Source organism: Tachyglossus aculeatus, chromosome 11 (assembly GCF_015852505.1).
Source record: "Tachyglossus aculeatus isolate mTacAcu1 chromosome 11, mTacAcu1.pri, whole genome shotgun sequence".
In the NCBI taxonomy this organism is placed as follows: Eukaryota; Metazoa; Chordata; class Mammalia; order Monotremata; family Tachyglossidae; genus Tachyglossus; species Tachyglossus aculeatus.
Genome location: NC_052076.1, coordinates 39052901 through 39070768, shown reverse-complemented (window position 1 = coordinate 39070768; position 17868 = coordinate 39052901). Strand labels below are relative to the sequence as shown.

The window sequence follows — 17868 nt, the reverse complement described above, 5'->3', positions numbered from 1 at the left end:
GATTGCGTGCTCTCCCTCACTTCCTTGGGATTCTCTTGCCACTGGATGCTGCCTTGCTCATCTAGATTACAGGGACACCTTTAGGGATTTCACAATAAAAAGAGCCAAGAAAACACGTTTCCATTTTCAAATGAGTCCATGAATAAACAGGTCTATGTCATTGGAAAAAAAACAAAAATGATAGGATGCGTAAAGATTGAAGAGGGTCTGGAGCAGGATCCTGCTTGAAAGTAGCCCAGAGAATGCTGGTGGATAAAAAAAAAAGTAAGATACCTCCATCTTTCGTGACAATAATGATCCCTGCAACCCACCTGTGATTAACTATTCTATTACCATAGAGTAGCACTGCTCCAGGTTTCACGTAAAGTCCAAGGTGGATCTGGAAACTACACGGCCTAATGGAAACAGCACGAGCTTGGGAGTCAGAGAACCTGAGTTCTAATCCTGACTCTGCCATTTGTCTTCTGCTTGACCTTGGGCAAATCACATTACATCTCTCTGCCTCTATCTCATACGCAAAATGGAGATTGAGACTATGAGCCCCAAGTGGGACATGGACTGTGTCCAATCTGATAAGCACTTAACAAACACCATTAAAAAATATATTTAAATAACCTTCACCAGACTCTGGTCATCTTTCACTAGCTGAATCTAGGAAGAAAATGGTTGATCTCCTTCTTTAATTTGTCTCCTGTTTTGAGGAAGATGAAAGCTAGGTGGTTAAGTGCTAGAGGGATTGTGGGAGTATCCAAGTACCTTGGAGACAAGAAAAAGCTGAAGTGGCCATTAGGGTGATACTATGAGAACAGGGGTGAGTGTAGGAGACTCTTCCATCTTCTGAGCTTGTAGAGTGTCTACGGGTGGCAGGGGGAAGAGAAGATGGTGAGAGAGCCAAATTACTTCCATTTCTTGAATCCCTCTCTCTGCAGATGAGGCCACAAGTCCCAGACTGGCTCCCCCAAATGGTTCTGTCACTCAGAATAGTGATGGGGGTGGGATTGAGGGTTCCCCATCCCTCAGGAACTTGAACTGATATCTCCAGGCCATCACGTGCCTAGAGCTTTTCAAGTTCCAAACCCCAATGGCCCTAATAAGGCAATTGCCTGAACCAGGGGAATCAGAGTTGTAAAATGTAAAAAAATTTTTATTGCTGTTGTATGCTCCAGTAGAAAACTGAAATATTAAAAATACTTGCCTGAATCAGCTTTTTCCTGAAGGGTCTAAGCAAGTTTCTAAGGCATATGCCCTTGTCCCTCTGCTACCCTATAAGTTCTTTATGGTCCCCATCCTCTCTCCAGCACAGCCAAGGCAAAAACCTCTCCTCAGTGCTGAGCCTGATGAAGAGATGCCATAGACGCCCCAAATGTGCTTCTCGGGCCATGAGGCGTAAGCAGTATTTCCTGGTGCATAAAGCACAGGCCTGGGCACCAGAGGACCTGGGTTCTAACCCCGGCTCTGTCACTTGTCTGCTGTGTGACCTTGGGTAAGTCAGTTAACTACTCTGTGCTTCAGTTACCTCATCTGTAAAATGGGGACTAAGCCTGGGAGTCCCATGGGGGACGCGGACTGTGTCCAACCTGTTTAGCTTGTATCTACCCCAGTGCTTTGTACAGTGCCTGGCACATAGTTAAGCACATACAAATTCCTTAATAATGATTAAAAAATGCACTTTGATAAAGCTGGAAGAGAGCTAAAAACCCCACATAATGGAGAGCCTTAGCCTTCTCCTCTGACTCAATTATTCATACAAGGTCCATGTCTTATTCTCATTTGTATACTTCTTCCCAGCACTTAGTACAGTGCTCTTCACACAGTAAGTGCTTAATAAATATTGATACTATTAGATGGTCACGTTCCAGGATTTCTCTTGAACTTTCCCCAGAGTTTTTAATAGATAGTATGTTTCTCGTTCCTTGTGCTGGCACAATTCTACAGCCCCGCTGTAGCTCCCTTAACAGCTGTTAGCATTCCACTCCAGATGCAGCTGTCATTCAGGGGAAGAAGAAATGATTTTTGCATCTATATTCTGTAGATTCTTTACAACGCGCTCTCGACTCCTCAGAAAGGGAAGGTGGCATGCGAAACAACCATACAGATCCCCTTGCCAAAAAAAATCGCACGTTAGTTGTCAAAAGCCAAATAGGGCAGCCACCAGCCAGGGAGAAACAGAAACGACCTGTGTGCTGTCCGGGGGTGCTCTAACCTAAATCTTTGTGGGTTATCAGTGTGCAGTGTGGCTAGCCTTTATGCTTTGGTAGCTGATGGAAATTTCCCTAGCAATGGCAGATAGTGCCCACAGGACTGAGTCACTCTGTTGTGCTCTTCTACAGTTCGATGCTGATGAGAGAGTTGTTCCTCTCATTAAGCGTGGGTCAGGCCCTGTGCACGCAGGACACGGCTTTCCTCTTTGGTCTCAGGCACAGCCTTGCAGTGGGGTGTGTCTCACATCGTGACTAACTAAACTGGAACCTCCAGAGAGTTTTAGTGAGCACAGGGGTCTCTGTGGTGTAACTGAGCTGGTCAGTATGTGTAGAGTCAAAGGGGAGGACGGGGAAATGGGATGGAGGATGAGAGAGGAAAGCTATAGTCTTCTCTGGGCCACTTCACTTCTCTAACTTCAATTTCTTCATCTGTAAATTGGAGATTCGCTACCAGTTCTCCCTCCCACTAAGACTAAGTCTCATGGACAGGGATCAGGTATCTACCCCAGTGCTTAGCATGGTGCTTGGCACATAAAGAGGGCTTAATACATGTAGTAGTAGTAGCAGTAGTACTAGTAGTTGTAGTAGTATCAGCATGCTAGCCCCTTCTGGGCCATAAGGGAATTATCAGGCTCAGAAATTCCACCAGGGAAATGGAAAGTATATGTTGGGCCCCGTGAATCAGTCAGAAAACCTGGAGATTTATGACTCATTGCATAGTGGAAAAAGCACGGACTTGGGAGTCGGAGGGCGTGGTTTCTAATCCCGGCTCCACCGCTTATAGGCTGTGTGACTTTGGACAAGTCACAACTTCTCTGTGCCTCAGTTACCTCATCTGTAAAATGGGGATTAAGACTGTGAGCCCCACGTGGGACAACCTAATTCCCTTGTATCTCCCCCAGTGCTTAGAACAGTGCTTGGCACGTAGTAAATGCTTAACAAATACCATTATTATTATTGTAGTAATTGCTTACATAACAGACATTATCAACTTCATGCACAGGCAAGCCTGCTCCCACTTTCTTGCACCACTAAACAACCGAGTTGGTCTTCCATGCCAGGAAGGTTCCAAACTCAGGGGGTACTTCCTCGCAAGCGAAACGTGCCATTTTCCTAAGTCGGCCTTTGAGCCACAGTGCGACCTATACTCACAACCTCTTCTGGCTGGAAAGTAGGACTGGTGAAGAGCCTCTTCCCGTTATCCAGCTGAAGCATTTGTACACAGGGTAACCTCGTTTTTGCCGAGCTGCTCAACTTGAGTGCTTTCACATACCAGTTTCGGATTTTATGTTTCTTTTTGTGCTGTGGATGGAGCCCTCTTCTGGAGAAAATTTTCTAAAAAGAACAGGCTTTAGAGAGCAAACATTTTCTTGAGGAAATGACAATACACAAGAATGACAAAATATGTCTAAAAATAATAGATTCTCCATAACAGTCTCGCCCATCTTTCACTAAAGAGGGTATTAATTAAACTCCCTCAGAAACGTACTTTTCTTCAGAGGAAGTGATATTCTCAAGCAAAGAATTGTCCTCTCCCCACCCCGAATGATAAACTTCAGAATTAAATATTTCCATAACCTCCCTCCAGCTTTTTTACCTAAACTAGCTCATGATGGCACAGATCTGTTTTGCAATTTCTATGTCCTATGCTGAAATGCATCTAAGCTACTTCTCCAAGGAAATAGATTTTGCCTTCAGAGGAAAAGCAAAGTCTAAAAATTGAAAGTGTGAGATGGCATTTGGAGATCATAGACAATGTTTTAATTTGAAATTGAGAAATTCTTAAAGACCAGCTCATATAATCAGCTGCATAGGTTATCAGGCTTGTTGTTACTTGCAAGGAAGTGCCCAACTTCAATTCCTCATTACGTCTCTTTTTCATGCTTAGGCTGTTGGTTTCAAATTGATTCTTGTCTTGCTTAGGCATCTTAGAGACGATCACATAACAAACAAGTTTTCTCAAATGTGCCTATCTCCTGCCCCTCTGGCAGAAGGGAGCCATCCAAAGTAGTCTTTTCACAATTACTTATGACAGGTTGTAAGACAATTATGAAATTGCCTCATTAGGGATAGAGCTTTCACGGACTGAAAAACAACAATATCCAGGCAAAAGATGAATCTCTTCTCTAAAATAAAAGCATCAAAATCATTTGGAATAGTTTAAACCACTCCCTGCTGAACAATTCCCCAAACCACTCCCGAAAGTAGAATTCTTGAGAAATTGCTCATTCATTGTCAGAACTTGCAGCTAATCCTTGTCACCCTCTTAAAATGGGAGAAGAGCATAATGTTGATAATGGAATGTCTGTCACGTGCCCACCCTGATTATTTTATGGTCAGCCCAACTATTAGTCACCAGTGACATTTGCCTTCCTTTCTGCAAACAATCTGTGCCAATCAGAGGCGAACATTCCCTAATTTTTCCCAGTTTCCAGCCATTGTTGCTTCAAATGACTTTCCTCTTCCACCTCTGAGCCCCTAAGTCTATGGAAATTGATGGCTTTCTGAGTCACAAGCAGTGTAATATGGAAGGACCAACCCAACTGCTGTGGAAAAGAATGCATGCACATAGAAGTATTCCCAAAGCCAAGTGACAAATTTACTTTATTACACTATTTTTCCCATTCTTCTGTCTCCTTTCCTGTTAGAGGAAAGTTTGCCCTTGAAGTCAAGTGGCCCATTTTGCTTACTTCACTGAAGGGAGTGGCTCATTCCCTTCCATCTGGCAGAGTTAAACACTGTGTCCTTTAACCTCTTAGTGGTCAACTTAATGCCATGAAAGTGGTTGCTTTATAGAGAGTGTTTTTGCTACAATTAGCATACCATTGTTATATTGCCTAATGAACTCTGATTATGCATCAAGATACAATCCCCAAGTGTGGGCAATGAGGAGTGGTGTTTCCTTCTCCAATCTGAACAGAACAGAACGGATCTTACTTTCCACAACCTTAAATATTGGTGGCTGTGTTTTTTGCCTTTTTCATCTTAAACACCAAATGCAGCGCCAGATGCTTTGCTAACTGTAGTATGTAAACCATTTGTTCAGCAGGCTGTTCATGAAGATGCCATTCTAAGAGTGGGTTTGCATGTGTGTATGTGTCTCTAATGTGGTTAGGAGGAAGATATACCTTCTGATGGGATATGAAATCTATGTAAAAATCAATCCCTACAGGGGATAAAACTTCAATCACACTGACAGCAGACTGAAAAAGGGTTTTCGCCATGCCTTTTTCACAACTCCTAGACTGTGAGCCCGTCTTCTAGACTGTGAGTCTGTTGTTGGGTAGGGACCGTCTATATATGTTGCCACTTATACTTCCCAAGCGCTTCGTACAGTCCTCTGCACACAGTAAGCACTCAATAAATATGATTGAATGAATGAATAAGTGAACTCCTGGGAACAATCAGGTGGGCAGCCATTAATATACTAGTTAGATACTAGCTCTGTTTCTTCCACCCTCCTGGACATGCCCGGGTTTGCTCTCCAACGAGTCGCCGGCTCTCCCGCCTTCCCAACACCACAGACGGTAAGTCCCACTTGCTGCTGGTGGCAGAAGTCAGCCAGAGCCTGACAGGACATGTCCAGTGGGTCTTGGGGAGGACAAAGACCATGTTTAATTGCCACCCACCTGTGTACTCTCTCCCAGTGCACTGTACACAGTCAGAGCTTAATCAGTACTATTGCTACTCTTACTAATAAGAGGTCAACCAGAAAAGCTGATTTTGGTAATCCTCGTTCTCTAACTCTCTGGAGTTTCCACTCCCTTCCCCCCCCCCCCCCAGCCCAGGCCATGCTTTCTGCCGCTCTGATCATTCAGCCACCCAGCCTCGGGTTTTCTGGGTTGTGTTTACAGGTACCCGTGTCCCAGAGCCTAGCTTCACTCCAGGTTTTGGTTCATTCATTCATTCAATCGTATTTATTGAGCGCTTATTGTGTGCAGAGCACTGCACTAAGCACTTGGGAAGTACAAGTTGGTTGTCATGCCCCAGTCCACCTCAGCCACCCTTCCTGGGTATGGAACAACCCGCTCCTCCCACCATCCTCCTTGTAGCTTCCAATCCCCAACTGGGCCTCCCTTAATAATAATAATGATGGTATTTGTTAATGTGCAAAGCACTGTTCTAAGCACTGGGGAGGTTACAAGGTGATTAGGCTGTCCCACAGAGGCTCACAGTTTTAATCCCCATTTGACAGATGAGGTAACTGAGGCCCAGAGAAGTGAAGTGACTTGCCCAAAGTCACACAGCTGACAGTTGGTGGAGCTGGGATTTGAACCCCTGACCTCTGACTCCAAAGCCCATTCTCTTTCCACTGAGCCACGCTGCTTCTCCCTTCCCTCTGACAGCTTCCTGCTCCAGCTGTCCACATGCTGATCCACCCGGCTACTCGCCAGTAGCCCCCCAACTCCTCATTCCTCTTCGCCGCTGAAGAGCATGGTCCCAATCCTCCTCCCCTCCCACGCTGCCGGCAGTCTTCCCAACCTCCTGGGCGCCGGCTCGAAAGCTTTCCCAGAGGCTAACCTAGTCAGAGCTTGTCCGCTGGCACCTTCTCCTGCCTGCCCACACATACTACACCCATTTCTAGCGCTCTTCTCATTCCCCATGCCCTGCGGGCGTGGAGTTCACCCGTCCATCTACTGCTGGCCAGACCCAGAGTTCCTGTGTGGGCCGGTCACGCCCTCATGGGGTCCCTGATGAGATGTTGGCCCTCCGGATTACAGGGAGTTTCTGAAAGCCGAGCACGCCCGCTCCGACCCTTAGCCCACACAGCGTGTGCTTCCTCTACCCAGCAGCTCAGAGAGCACCAAATCTGCCCTTCCTCAGAGCCCTGGTTTTCCTCACCAAAACTTCCCGTGCTTTTAAAGCCATTTATAGTTGGCTTTTTTCTCGTGCTTGTGACTGCAAACAGACAAACACACACTCGTTCTATGCATTTCACTTACCGGTCTGACAGTATCCTGCCCTCTAAGGGTTAACAGTGCTGTTTCAGCTCAAGTGGGGAAGGTATTAACTTTGATTTCCACTTAGTGCCCAGGACATCCGTCCTGCCAGCATTTTTCAGGAGTTTTACAGCCAGAAAAACAGCCAGGGCACAAAGACTGGATGGCATCCAACAGCACCCCTCTCCCCCTACGGCCCTTTCCCCCAACCCCACCCTCCCACGCATACATACACACATACACACTCCTTTAAGCCAGTATGGGTCACCCCAGCTTGGTACCTAAAAGGAAGCCTGGAAGGTCTGAGTCAGGCAGAAACGAAAACAACAACTCTAACACAAAGAAACCAAGGCAGAGGCAAGTCAGAGCTCACGGAGTTCCTCTCCTTTGACTGACGGCAGCAGCGGCGAGGCTGGAGGCTGGGTGTTTGCTGCTTTCCAGCAAAGGGAATCTATTAGAGCTAATAAGGGGACCGACAACTCCGCCAGCCAGGGACGCGACTAGACTCCCCCATTCAGGCAAACGAGGAAACGCTGAAATCCCTGACAAAGCCCCGTTTTCCCCCCACACCACCACATTTTGTTTCAGAAGAAACAGTGACTAATTTGAGCCACCTCTGACAGACCCTTTCACAAAGCACGATTCCTACTAAGAGGCAAATCAAAGTTGCAGCACTTGCTATGTCAGAAAATATCTGTGCTGCAAGACATTTGGGAAGATACCCCCAACCCCAGCTCCCCTACCCTCACAAACACACATAAGCACACACAGGACACACGCCCGCACGCACACGCACACAAACCCAAGAAGCACAATTCAGAGCCAAACTGTGGTGAATCGAGGTTTTGTTCAAGATATTACATGGGTGGAAATCAGCTTCCAGCTGAGCTCTGACACCCTCTAACTGAAATGCAAAGCCGGGTACAATCCCTCAGAAATCATACCTGCATTACAAACAGTTTGAGACCAAAATGCACAAAAGAGAAAGGATCAAGGAAAACAAGTCAAAGCCCATCACAGTTTCCTTACCCGGGACAGCAGAAAGGACAGAGCTAGTTGAGTTTTCTGCTGCATTTTGCCAGACTAGAAGCGACCGGAGGCTTTTTCATTCATGCACTCGACTGCACTGAGCATATTTTCCCTGTGAAACAGCCTTTGAGAAGAGACTCTGCCTTGAGAGCCAGCCAACTTCCCAAATAGATCAGCAGCATCATCACTAAAGCATTGGATAGAGTCTGATGACCAGAACCAATGGCTTTTCAAGGATGATTTCTTCATAAAGCTTCCCCATTTTGCATAGTAGATATTGGTCGAGCACCTCTCCCAAAAGCCAGCACCTCCAAAAACATATATATATATATATATATATATTTGTAAATAAATATAGTTTGGCTTGTGACTGTATAGTTTCAGTCTAACAAATCATGCTTATGGACCGCAATAGCAGTCTGCTATTTCACAGGATAGCTCAGGGGAATAAAAGCTACTCAGACCACCAGGGCAAAAGATTCTCTTTATTAAAATGTTAATAAGGTCTGTTTCATTTGCAATAAATCTAAACAATGACCACTGCAGTTTTAGCAACTTCCAAATCTCGGAAGCCTACAGTGTGTATTTTTTTTTTCCTTTCTTACTCTGGAGCCAAAATCCTGATACTATTTTGTGTTTACCTTCCATCCCACACATCATAAAGTAGGCAGATTAATTCTTGCCTGTAGAAAAAAAAAATCCATCCGAGGGCAATAGATTTCAGTAACTCCTCAGGTAATGTTTGAACAGGCTTCCTACTCTATGAACTTGAATCTGAGACAACTTCTCAGGTCCCTGTCCTCCGGGAGAGGAGTTTCCTGTTTGGTGGAATGTAGCAGTTCAAGAGCCAAAGCCAGTTCTCTGGGAGAGTTTGAAACAACTGGGGAGCGGATTGCAGAGAGTGTTGAGTTTCCCTGGAAAGGAGCAAGCTTGCTGGGCATGAGTCGGAATGGCGGATGGTTGGCTGGTGGGCGAGGCACCTGTCAACCACAGGAACTGGTGAGAGGAAAATGAGTTTGATTGATAGCCCAGGTTCCTGATGGGAAGAGGAATGCTCTGGTCCATGTTCCTGCCCCGGGTGGTACATTAGCCAAAGCTGGGAATTCCTGAGGGGGCTGATCCTCTCTGGGCTTCTTGGACAGCACTAAATAAGGAACCTCTTGACTTCCAAAGGCAGATGGTGTGAAGGGGAGAAATGGACCCTTTCCCTCCTCTCCCCAACACCCACCTCCATTTTTCCTCCTCCTTCTTCATCCTCCACTCTCCATTTCACCAATCTCCACCTCTTCCCTGGAAAGCGGCATGGCCTAGTGGAAAGAGCATGGGACTGGAAGTCCAAGGACCTGGGTTCAAATCCCGGCTTCACCACTGGTCTGTTGCATGATCTTGGGCAAGCCACTTAATTTGTTTCTGCCTCAGTGTCCTCATTTGTAAAATGGGGATGAAATCCTACTCCCTTCTATCTAGACCATGAGAGCCCCACCCGGGACAGAGACTGTGTCCAACTTGATTTCATGTACCCACCGCAACAATTAGAACAGTGCTTGATGCGTAACAGGTGTTTAGCAAATATTATCGTTATTGTTATTCCTTCCCTACTTCCCAAGATTGCTCTCCTTATGACGTCTCCCCTTTTTCTTCTCGATCGAGAACAGGCATGGTCTAGTTAAAAGAGCATGGGTCTGGGAGCTAATGGACCTGGGTTCTTATCCCAAGTCTGCCACATGCCTGCTGTGTGACCTTTGGCAAGTCACCTAAGTTCTTTGTGCCTCAGTTCCCTTATCTACAAAACGGGGATTCAACACCTCTTCTCCATCTTACTTAGACTGTGAACCCCAGGTAGAACCTGATTATCTTGTATCTACCCCAGTGTTTAGTACAGAGTTGGCACCTAACAAGTGCCTGACAAAAACCATACTTATTATTATTATTGTTCTCCTCACCTTCCCTTCCCTCTCCCTCCACTATTCCTCTGCTCCCTCCTCCTCCTTCCTATCTCCCTTCAGTTCCTTCTCCTTGCTCTCCCCTTCTTCCATCCCTTCCCCATCTCCTCACCCCTCTACTGTTGGTGAGTGTCCAGTGATCAGCAAGGGCTGCCAGGATCTTCCACACAGCATCTGGGGAGGAGGTAGGTGAGTGGTATCTCTCAGACTGACAGGCAACCGTAACTTTTCTCTCAAGGTTTGCAGGATTTAATGTGCTTTGCCCCAGGTGAAACTTACTGTCCCTGAATCTTTGCAGTCTTTGAGCTTTACACCCTCGGATATATGTGAAATCTAATTTTGGGATTAGCATATCTCTCTATCCAAGAGTAGCATAGGCATTCTGCTGAGTATTACAGCTTTACCGTGCTAATATGGACAATCCAATGGGCTAAATTATATTTTTCATCCTAAACAATCATTGGCTACCATTAGCAGACCATTGGTTTGAGATATAGATATTTGTCTAGCTGGCTCCAACCTGACCCAAAACACCACTCCTGTTATTGAAGGCCAGAAATTTTCTAAATGGCCAATCTCCCCCAGCCTTCCCTACCTGGCTTAAGTCCGATATTCGATTCACTCATGTGTATCTTCTATCTTTCTTATGCTGGCTGCATGTTTAATAATAATAATAATAATGGCATTTATTAAGTGCTTACTATGTGCAAAGCACTGTTCTAAGCACTGGGTAGGTTACAAGGTGATCAGGTTGCCCTGCGGGGGGCTCACAGTCTTAATCCCCATTTTACAGATGATGTAACTGAGACCCAAAGAACTTAAGTGACTTGCCCAAAGTCACGCAGCTGACAATTGGTGGAGCTGGGATTTGAACCCATGACCTCTGACTCCAAAGCCCGTGCTCTTTCTGCTGAGCCATGCTGCTTAATCCCATCCAATCTCACATAGCCCATTTTTGTCTTTTCAGGAGGGAACGTAGAGTGAAGTCAGTTAACCTAGTGCCCCCCAACCTCACTAACAGGAGTTCAGCACATCCCTTACTGGTCAGGAGAAGTTCCAAACTCTTGGTTTAGGGAAGGGGTAGTGAGGAAGCTTTCCCCCTTTCTTCCCTCAGTGTGGTGCCCCCTCATGTAGAAGCAGTGTGGCTCAATGGAAAGAGCCCGGGCTTTGGCGTCAGAGATCATGTGTTCAATCCCGACTCAGCCAATTGTCAGCTGTGTGACTTTGGGCAAGTCACTTCACTTCTCTGTGGCTCAGTTACCGCATCTGTAAAATGGGGGTTAAGACTGTGAGCCTCCCATGGGGCAACCTGATCACCTTATATCCCCCCAATGTTTAGAACAATGCTTTGCACACAGTAAGCACTTAATAAATGCCATTATTATTATTATTATTATTATTAATTATTATTATTATGTGCTCCCCCAAACCACTGGGACAAAATGGGAACTACCAGCCACTACAGAGTGTCTTTGAGTAGATCTTCACACACCAAAAATACAGGAAGTGTCTGCTGTGTTTCTGCAACCCTGGCTGTGGCCTGGGGCTGAGAGGGTGGACCCAGGGCAGAAATAGCTCACGTTGCTAGAGCTACAGCATAAGCTCCCATAAACATCCTGCCTCTTCTCCCACCACCCCTCCAGGAAAAAGATCCCATGGCTCCACAGCTTGGGATCCCCATGCGGCCCTTCCCCAAAGTGAGGAGCCAGCTGGACAAGCCCATTTCCATCAAATAAGCAGGAAGATTCATTCATTCATTCATATTTATTGAGCACTTACTGTATGCAGAGCATTGTACTAAGCGCTTGGGAAGTACAAGTTGGCAACATATAGAGACGGTTCCTACCCAACAACGGGCTCACAGTCTAGAAGGGGGCTCACAGTCTAGGAGGAACATCTTTAGAGCCCTCCTTAAACACAACTTTCTCCAGGAAGCTGCCTAAAATCTCAGCTCTTTCCTCCTTGATTAACTCCCAACATTCTAGTCACGCTAGATCAACAGCCAACTTTACCACTTTAATATTTCAATCCTATCCTCGGCCCTCATATCAATTTTTTGTTTGCCTAGATACTTATTTGTAGATTCAATTATATTTTCAGCTAGTTCATCTGAACTGCTCCCTGCTTATACTTGTTCTTCTCTGGCTTTCGCTATCATTATTTGATTCTTGTCTGTCTCTCCCCTTCCCCCGCACCCTACAGATACACACTCCATTAGATTAAAAGCTTGAGGACAGAGGACATGGGAGAGTACAACAGTAGCAAGATGCAAGTGCTTAGTATGGTACCTATCACTCAGTAGGTGCTCAGTAAATGTCATGGATTGAGCATGTGGGAAAGCCACCACCTTTATTTGATCGAGCGTGCCCAGATGCTTTTCCTGCAGTCAAAGATGGTGGCAACTGAGACCACAAAGGACACCCTGGAGAGGTTCTGAGGCTGTGAGCCTCCGCTAGGGCAGCATTGCCCTAACCTGGTGTTTCTCTCAGCCAATCAAAGGTTAAGTCAAAATCTATAATATGATTATTATTAGACTCATCAAATATTTCTTCACGGTGACTCTTCCTAAACCCTCCGCAGGCAGGATGGGGAGACCAGTCTCTTCTGCTCTTCCCAGGCTTCCCCTTGTCAGGCCCAAACCAGGTTGGCAAAGAGAATAGCTCAGATGCTCCTGGCATGTGCCAGGTGGGTCAGTGGCTCTGCTAATAATAACAATAATTGTGGTATTTGTTAAGCACTTACCACGTACCAAGCACTGTATTAAGTACTGAGGTACATACAAGATAATCAGGTTAGACCCAGTCCCTCTCCCACACAGGACTCACAGTCTAAGAGGGTGAACCGGTAGTTAATTCCCATTTGACAGATGAGGAAACTGAGGCATAGAGCTCTGCACACAGTAAGCGCTCAATAAATACGATTGAATTGAATGATTAGAGCAGTTCAGTGATTTGACCAGGGTCACACAGCAAGCGAGTGGTAGAGCCAGGAGTAAAATCCAGATCCTCTGACTCCTAGGCCATATTACTTCTCTCTCTACTTCTTGATTCTTCTGCTATGTAGTAAGCCCTTACAAGTACCGTAAAAAAAAAAGATAGATGGCTCGAAGAGAAGCCGCGAACGGAGGGGCAACATGTAACATCCACCCTCAGGTTTTGTGGTAGCTTCTTGAGTATTTTCCAGGGCAGGGAAAGGGGTGAGTGAAGTTGGAAAGGGGTAGAGGGAGGGAGGGAAGGAGGGAAGAATGGAAGAAGAAAGGAAGGGTAAAGAGGGAGGAAGGGAGACAGAGAGGGAGGGAGGAAAAGAGGGAGGGAGAAAGAATATGGTGGCTGGATGGGGGAGACCCGATGGGACCAGGGACAGCAGCCACCAACATTCCAATCAATCAATCGATCAATCGTATTTATTGAGCGCTTACTGTGTGCAGAGCACTGTAATTCCAGGAAAGACATTGTGCTGACCAGTGTCCCCACCCATGGCTCTGAGGGCACCGAGAGCTGAGATGATGCTTATGAGAAGCAGCATGGCTCAGTGGAAAGAGCTCGGGCTTTGGAGTCGGAGATCATGGGTTCAAATCCCGGCTCCTCCAATTGTCAGCTGTGTGACTTTGGGCAAGTCATTTCACTTCTCTGGGCCTCAGTTACCTCATCTGCAAAATGGGGATTAAGACTGTGAGATCACTGTGGGACAACCTGATCACCCTGTAACCTCCCCAGCGCTTAGAACAGTGCTTTGCACATAGTAAGCACTTAATAAATATTATTATTATCAACTGAGCACCTGCCTCCTCCAGTTTACCTCATCTGCAAAATGGGGATTAAGACTGTGAGATCCCCGTGGGACAACCTGAGCACCTTGTAACCTCCCCAGAGCTTAGAACAGTGCTTTGCACATAGTAAGCACTTAATAAATATTATTATCAGTACTATTATCAAGTGAGCACCTGCCTCCTCCAGCTTACCTCATCTGCAAAATGGGGATTAAGACTGTGAGATCGCCGTGGGACAACCTGATCACCTTGTAACCTCCCCAGAGCTTAGAACAGTGCTTTGCACACAGTAAGCCCTTAATAAATATTATTATCATTACTATTATCAAGTGAGCACCTGCCTCCTCCAGCTTACCTCATCTGCAAAATGGGGATTAAGACTGTGAGATCTCTGTGGGACACCCTTATCACCCTGTAACCTCCCCAGCGCTTAGAACAGTGCTTTGCACATAGTAAGCACTTAATAAATATTATTATCATTACTATTATCAAGTGAGCACCTGCCTCCTCCAGCTTCCTCATCTGAAAAATGGGGATTAAGACTGTGAGATCTCTGTGGGACACCCTTATCACCCTGTAACCTCCCCAGCGCTGAGAACAGTGCTTTGCACACAGTAAGCCCTTAATAAATATTATTATCATTACTATTATCAACTGAGCACCTGCCTCCTCCAGCTTACCTCATCTGCAAAATGGGGATTAAGACTGTGAGATCCCCATGGGACAACCTGAGCACCTTGTAACCTCCCCAGAGCTTAGAACAGTGCTTTGCACATAGTAAGCACTTAATAAATATTATTATCAGTACTATTATCAAGTGAGCACCTGCCTCCTCCAGCTTACCTCATCTGCAAAATGGGGATTAAGACTGTGAGATCCCCGTGGGACAACCTGATCACCTTGTAACCTCCCCAGAGCTTAGAACAGTGCTTTGCACACAGTAAGCCCTTAATAAATATTATTATCATTACTATTATCAAGTGAGCACCTGCCTCCTCCAGCTTACCTCATCTGCAAAATGGGGATTAAGACTGTGAGATCTCTGTGGGACACCCTTATCACCCTGTAACCTCCCCAGCGCTTAGAGCAGTGCTCCGCCCGCCACCTAAAGCTCAACATGTCGAAGACTGAGCTCCTTGTCTTCCCTCCCAAACCTTGTCCTCTCCCTGACTTTCCCATCTCTGTTGACGGCACTACCATCCTTCCCGTCTCACAAGCCCGCAAACTTGGTGTCATCCTCGATTCTGCTCTCTCATTCACCCCTCACATCCAAGCCGTCACCAAAACCTGCTGGTCTCAGCTCCGCAACATTGCCAAGATCCGCCCTTTCCTCTCCATCCAAACTGCTACCCTGCTCATTCAAGCTGTCATCCTATCCCGTCTGGACTACTGCACTAGCCTTCTCTCTGATCTCCCATCCTCGTGTCTCTCTCCACTTCAATCCATACTTCATGCTGCTGCACGGATTATCTTTGTCCAGAAACGCTCTGGACATATTACTCCCCTCCTCAAAAACCTCCAATGGCTACCGATCAATCTGCGCATCAGGCAGAAACTCCTCACCCTGGGCTTCAAGGCTGTCCATCACCTCGCCCCCTCCTACCTCACCTCCCTTCTCTCCTTCTACTGCCCAGCCCGCACCCTCCGCTCCTCCACCACTAATCTCCTCACTGTACCTCACTCTCGCCTGTCCCACCATCGACCCCCGGCCCACGTCATCCCCCGGGCCTGGAATGCCCTCCCTCTGCCCATCCGCCAAGCTAGCTCTCTTCCTCCCTTCAAGGCCCTGCTGAGAGCTCACCTCCTCCAGGAGGCCTTCCCAGACTGAGCCCCTTCTTTCCTCTCCCCCTCGTCCCCCTCTCCATCCCCCCGTCTTGCCTCCTTCCCTTCCCCACAGCACCTGCATATATGTATATATGGTTGTACATATTTATTACTCTATTTATTTATTTATTTATTTATTTATTTATTTTACTTGTACATTTCTATCCTACTTATTTTATTTTGTTGGTATGTTTGGTTCTGTTCTCTGTCTCCCCCCTTTTAGACTGTGAGCCCACTGTTGGGTAGGGACTGTCTCTATGTGATGCCAATTTGTACTTCCCAAGCGCTTAGTACAGTGCTCTGCACATAGTAAGCGCTCAATAAATACGATTGATTGATTGATTGATTGATTTGTGCATAGTAAGCACATAATAAATATTATTATCATTACTATTATCAAGTGAGCACCTGCCTCCTCCAGTTTACCTCATCTGCAAAATGGGGATTAAGACTGTGAGATCCCCATGGGACAACCTGATCACCTTGTAACCTCCCCAGTGCTTAGAACAGTGCTTTGCACATAGTAAGCACTTAATAAATGTCATTATTATTATTAAGAGAGCACCTGTCTCCTCCAGCAGCTTCAACACTTGCTCCCACCAGAGTCACTGTCCCCGCGCCCAGCTCTCCCTCAGGTCTGGTGGTGGTCCCACCAGAGGCCTCCCGCTGTTCCCGAATTCCCTCCACTCCTCCGCTGCTCCCGCACACTGGAGGAACGAGACAGGGCTCGGTCCTCGGCTCGGCATCTCCCACCCAACCAAAAACTTCTACCTCTCCCTGAGTCTCCTGACCCTGAAGAAGTCAGAAGAAAAGTCCTCGTCCCAGGTGGCCCTGGCTCTCAGGGGAGGGGAAGAGGCAGATCCTCCAGGGAGGCCCGTGGGTCGGTTGCTGCTGAAGAGATGGAGGCACATAAACTCATGAGTTGGGAGCCTCCCACACATCGGGCCACTTTTCCTCAGCAGAGAGCCCGCAGACCATATGCCGCTGCAATGTTGTAGGGGCTCCTGGAGAAGACGGTGGCTTCATTTAGACATGTTAGCATTTCACACCATCTTTTTTGGGCCTGTCAACCTGGCATTCAGTAGGATGGAGATTTCCAGCTACCAGCAGCTGCTTCTGGCCTGCAGAGATGAAGCTGCCTCATGGGTTTGGCTGGTTGAGATAATGGTGTTTTAGCTGACCATGCACACATGCCCATATAAAAACACCTGTAAGTACTACAGTGGGGGTGCATACAGACACATGCACACATGTGTCGTGTGTGTGTGTGCATGTGCAATGCACATGTGAAATGAAATGTGCAACATTTCGAGTGATAAAAATAAAAATTGTGACATTTTTTAGGCCCTACGTGCCAAGCTCCATACGAAACACTGGGGTAGATACAATAAGATCAGATGCAGAACAGTCCCTGTCCCACACGAGTCTGACGGTCTAAGGGGAAGGAGAACGGACTTTGAATCCCAACCTTAATAAAAATAATAATTGTGGTATTTGTTAGCTGCTTATTGTGTGCCAGGCACTGCACTAAACACTGGGGTGGATACAAGCTAATCAGGTTAGACAGAGTCCCCGTCCCATTTGCAGCTCACACACTCAATCCCCATTTTACAGATGAGAGAACTGAGGCATAGGGAAGTGAAGTGACTAGCCCAAGATCACACAGCAGACACGAGGCAGACTGGGGCTTAGAACCCAGGTCCTTCTATAATAATAATAATAATGATGGCATTTATTAAGCGCTTACTATGTGCAAAGCACTGTTCTAAGCGCTGGAGCATTGTTCTAATTCCCAGGCCTGTGCTTCATCCACCACACCATGCTGCTTCGCATCTTACAGGTGAAGAAAGTGAGGCAGAGAAGAAAGTGATGTGGCCAAGGTGACTACAGCAAGTGACAGAGCCAAAAACCAGGTCCCCTGACTCCCAGCCCTCTCTCTTTCCATTATAATAATAATGTTGGTATTTGTTAAGCACTTACTATGCGCCAAGCACTGTTCTAAGCACTGGGGTAGATACAAGGCAATCAGATTGTCCCATGTGGGGCTCACAGTCTTCATCCCCATTTTCCAGATGAGGTAACTGAGGCCCAGGGAAGTAAAGTGACTTGCCTAAAGTCACACAGCTGAGAAGCGGCAGAGCGGGGATTCGAACTCACGACCT

The 17868-nt window shown here is 46.6% G+C and overlaps 1 protein-coding gene across 1 annotated transcript in view; it reads right to left on the bottom strand.

Moving 5' to 3' along the window:
* CDH13 (cadherin 13) overlaps positions 1-8286 on the bottom strand; it is a 991500-nt gene extending 983214 nt beyond the window's left edge. Inside the window, exon 1 of the mRNA XM_038754876.1 lies at positions 8171-8286. Within this exon, the coding sequence (XP_038610804.1) occupies positions 8171-8215 (45 nt within the window). The 5' untranslated portion in view covers positions 8216-8286. The remainder of the gene's footprint in view (positions 1-8170) is intronic.
* Between the last annotated feature and the right edge of the window lie 9582 nt (positions 8287-17868).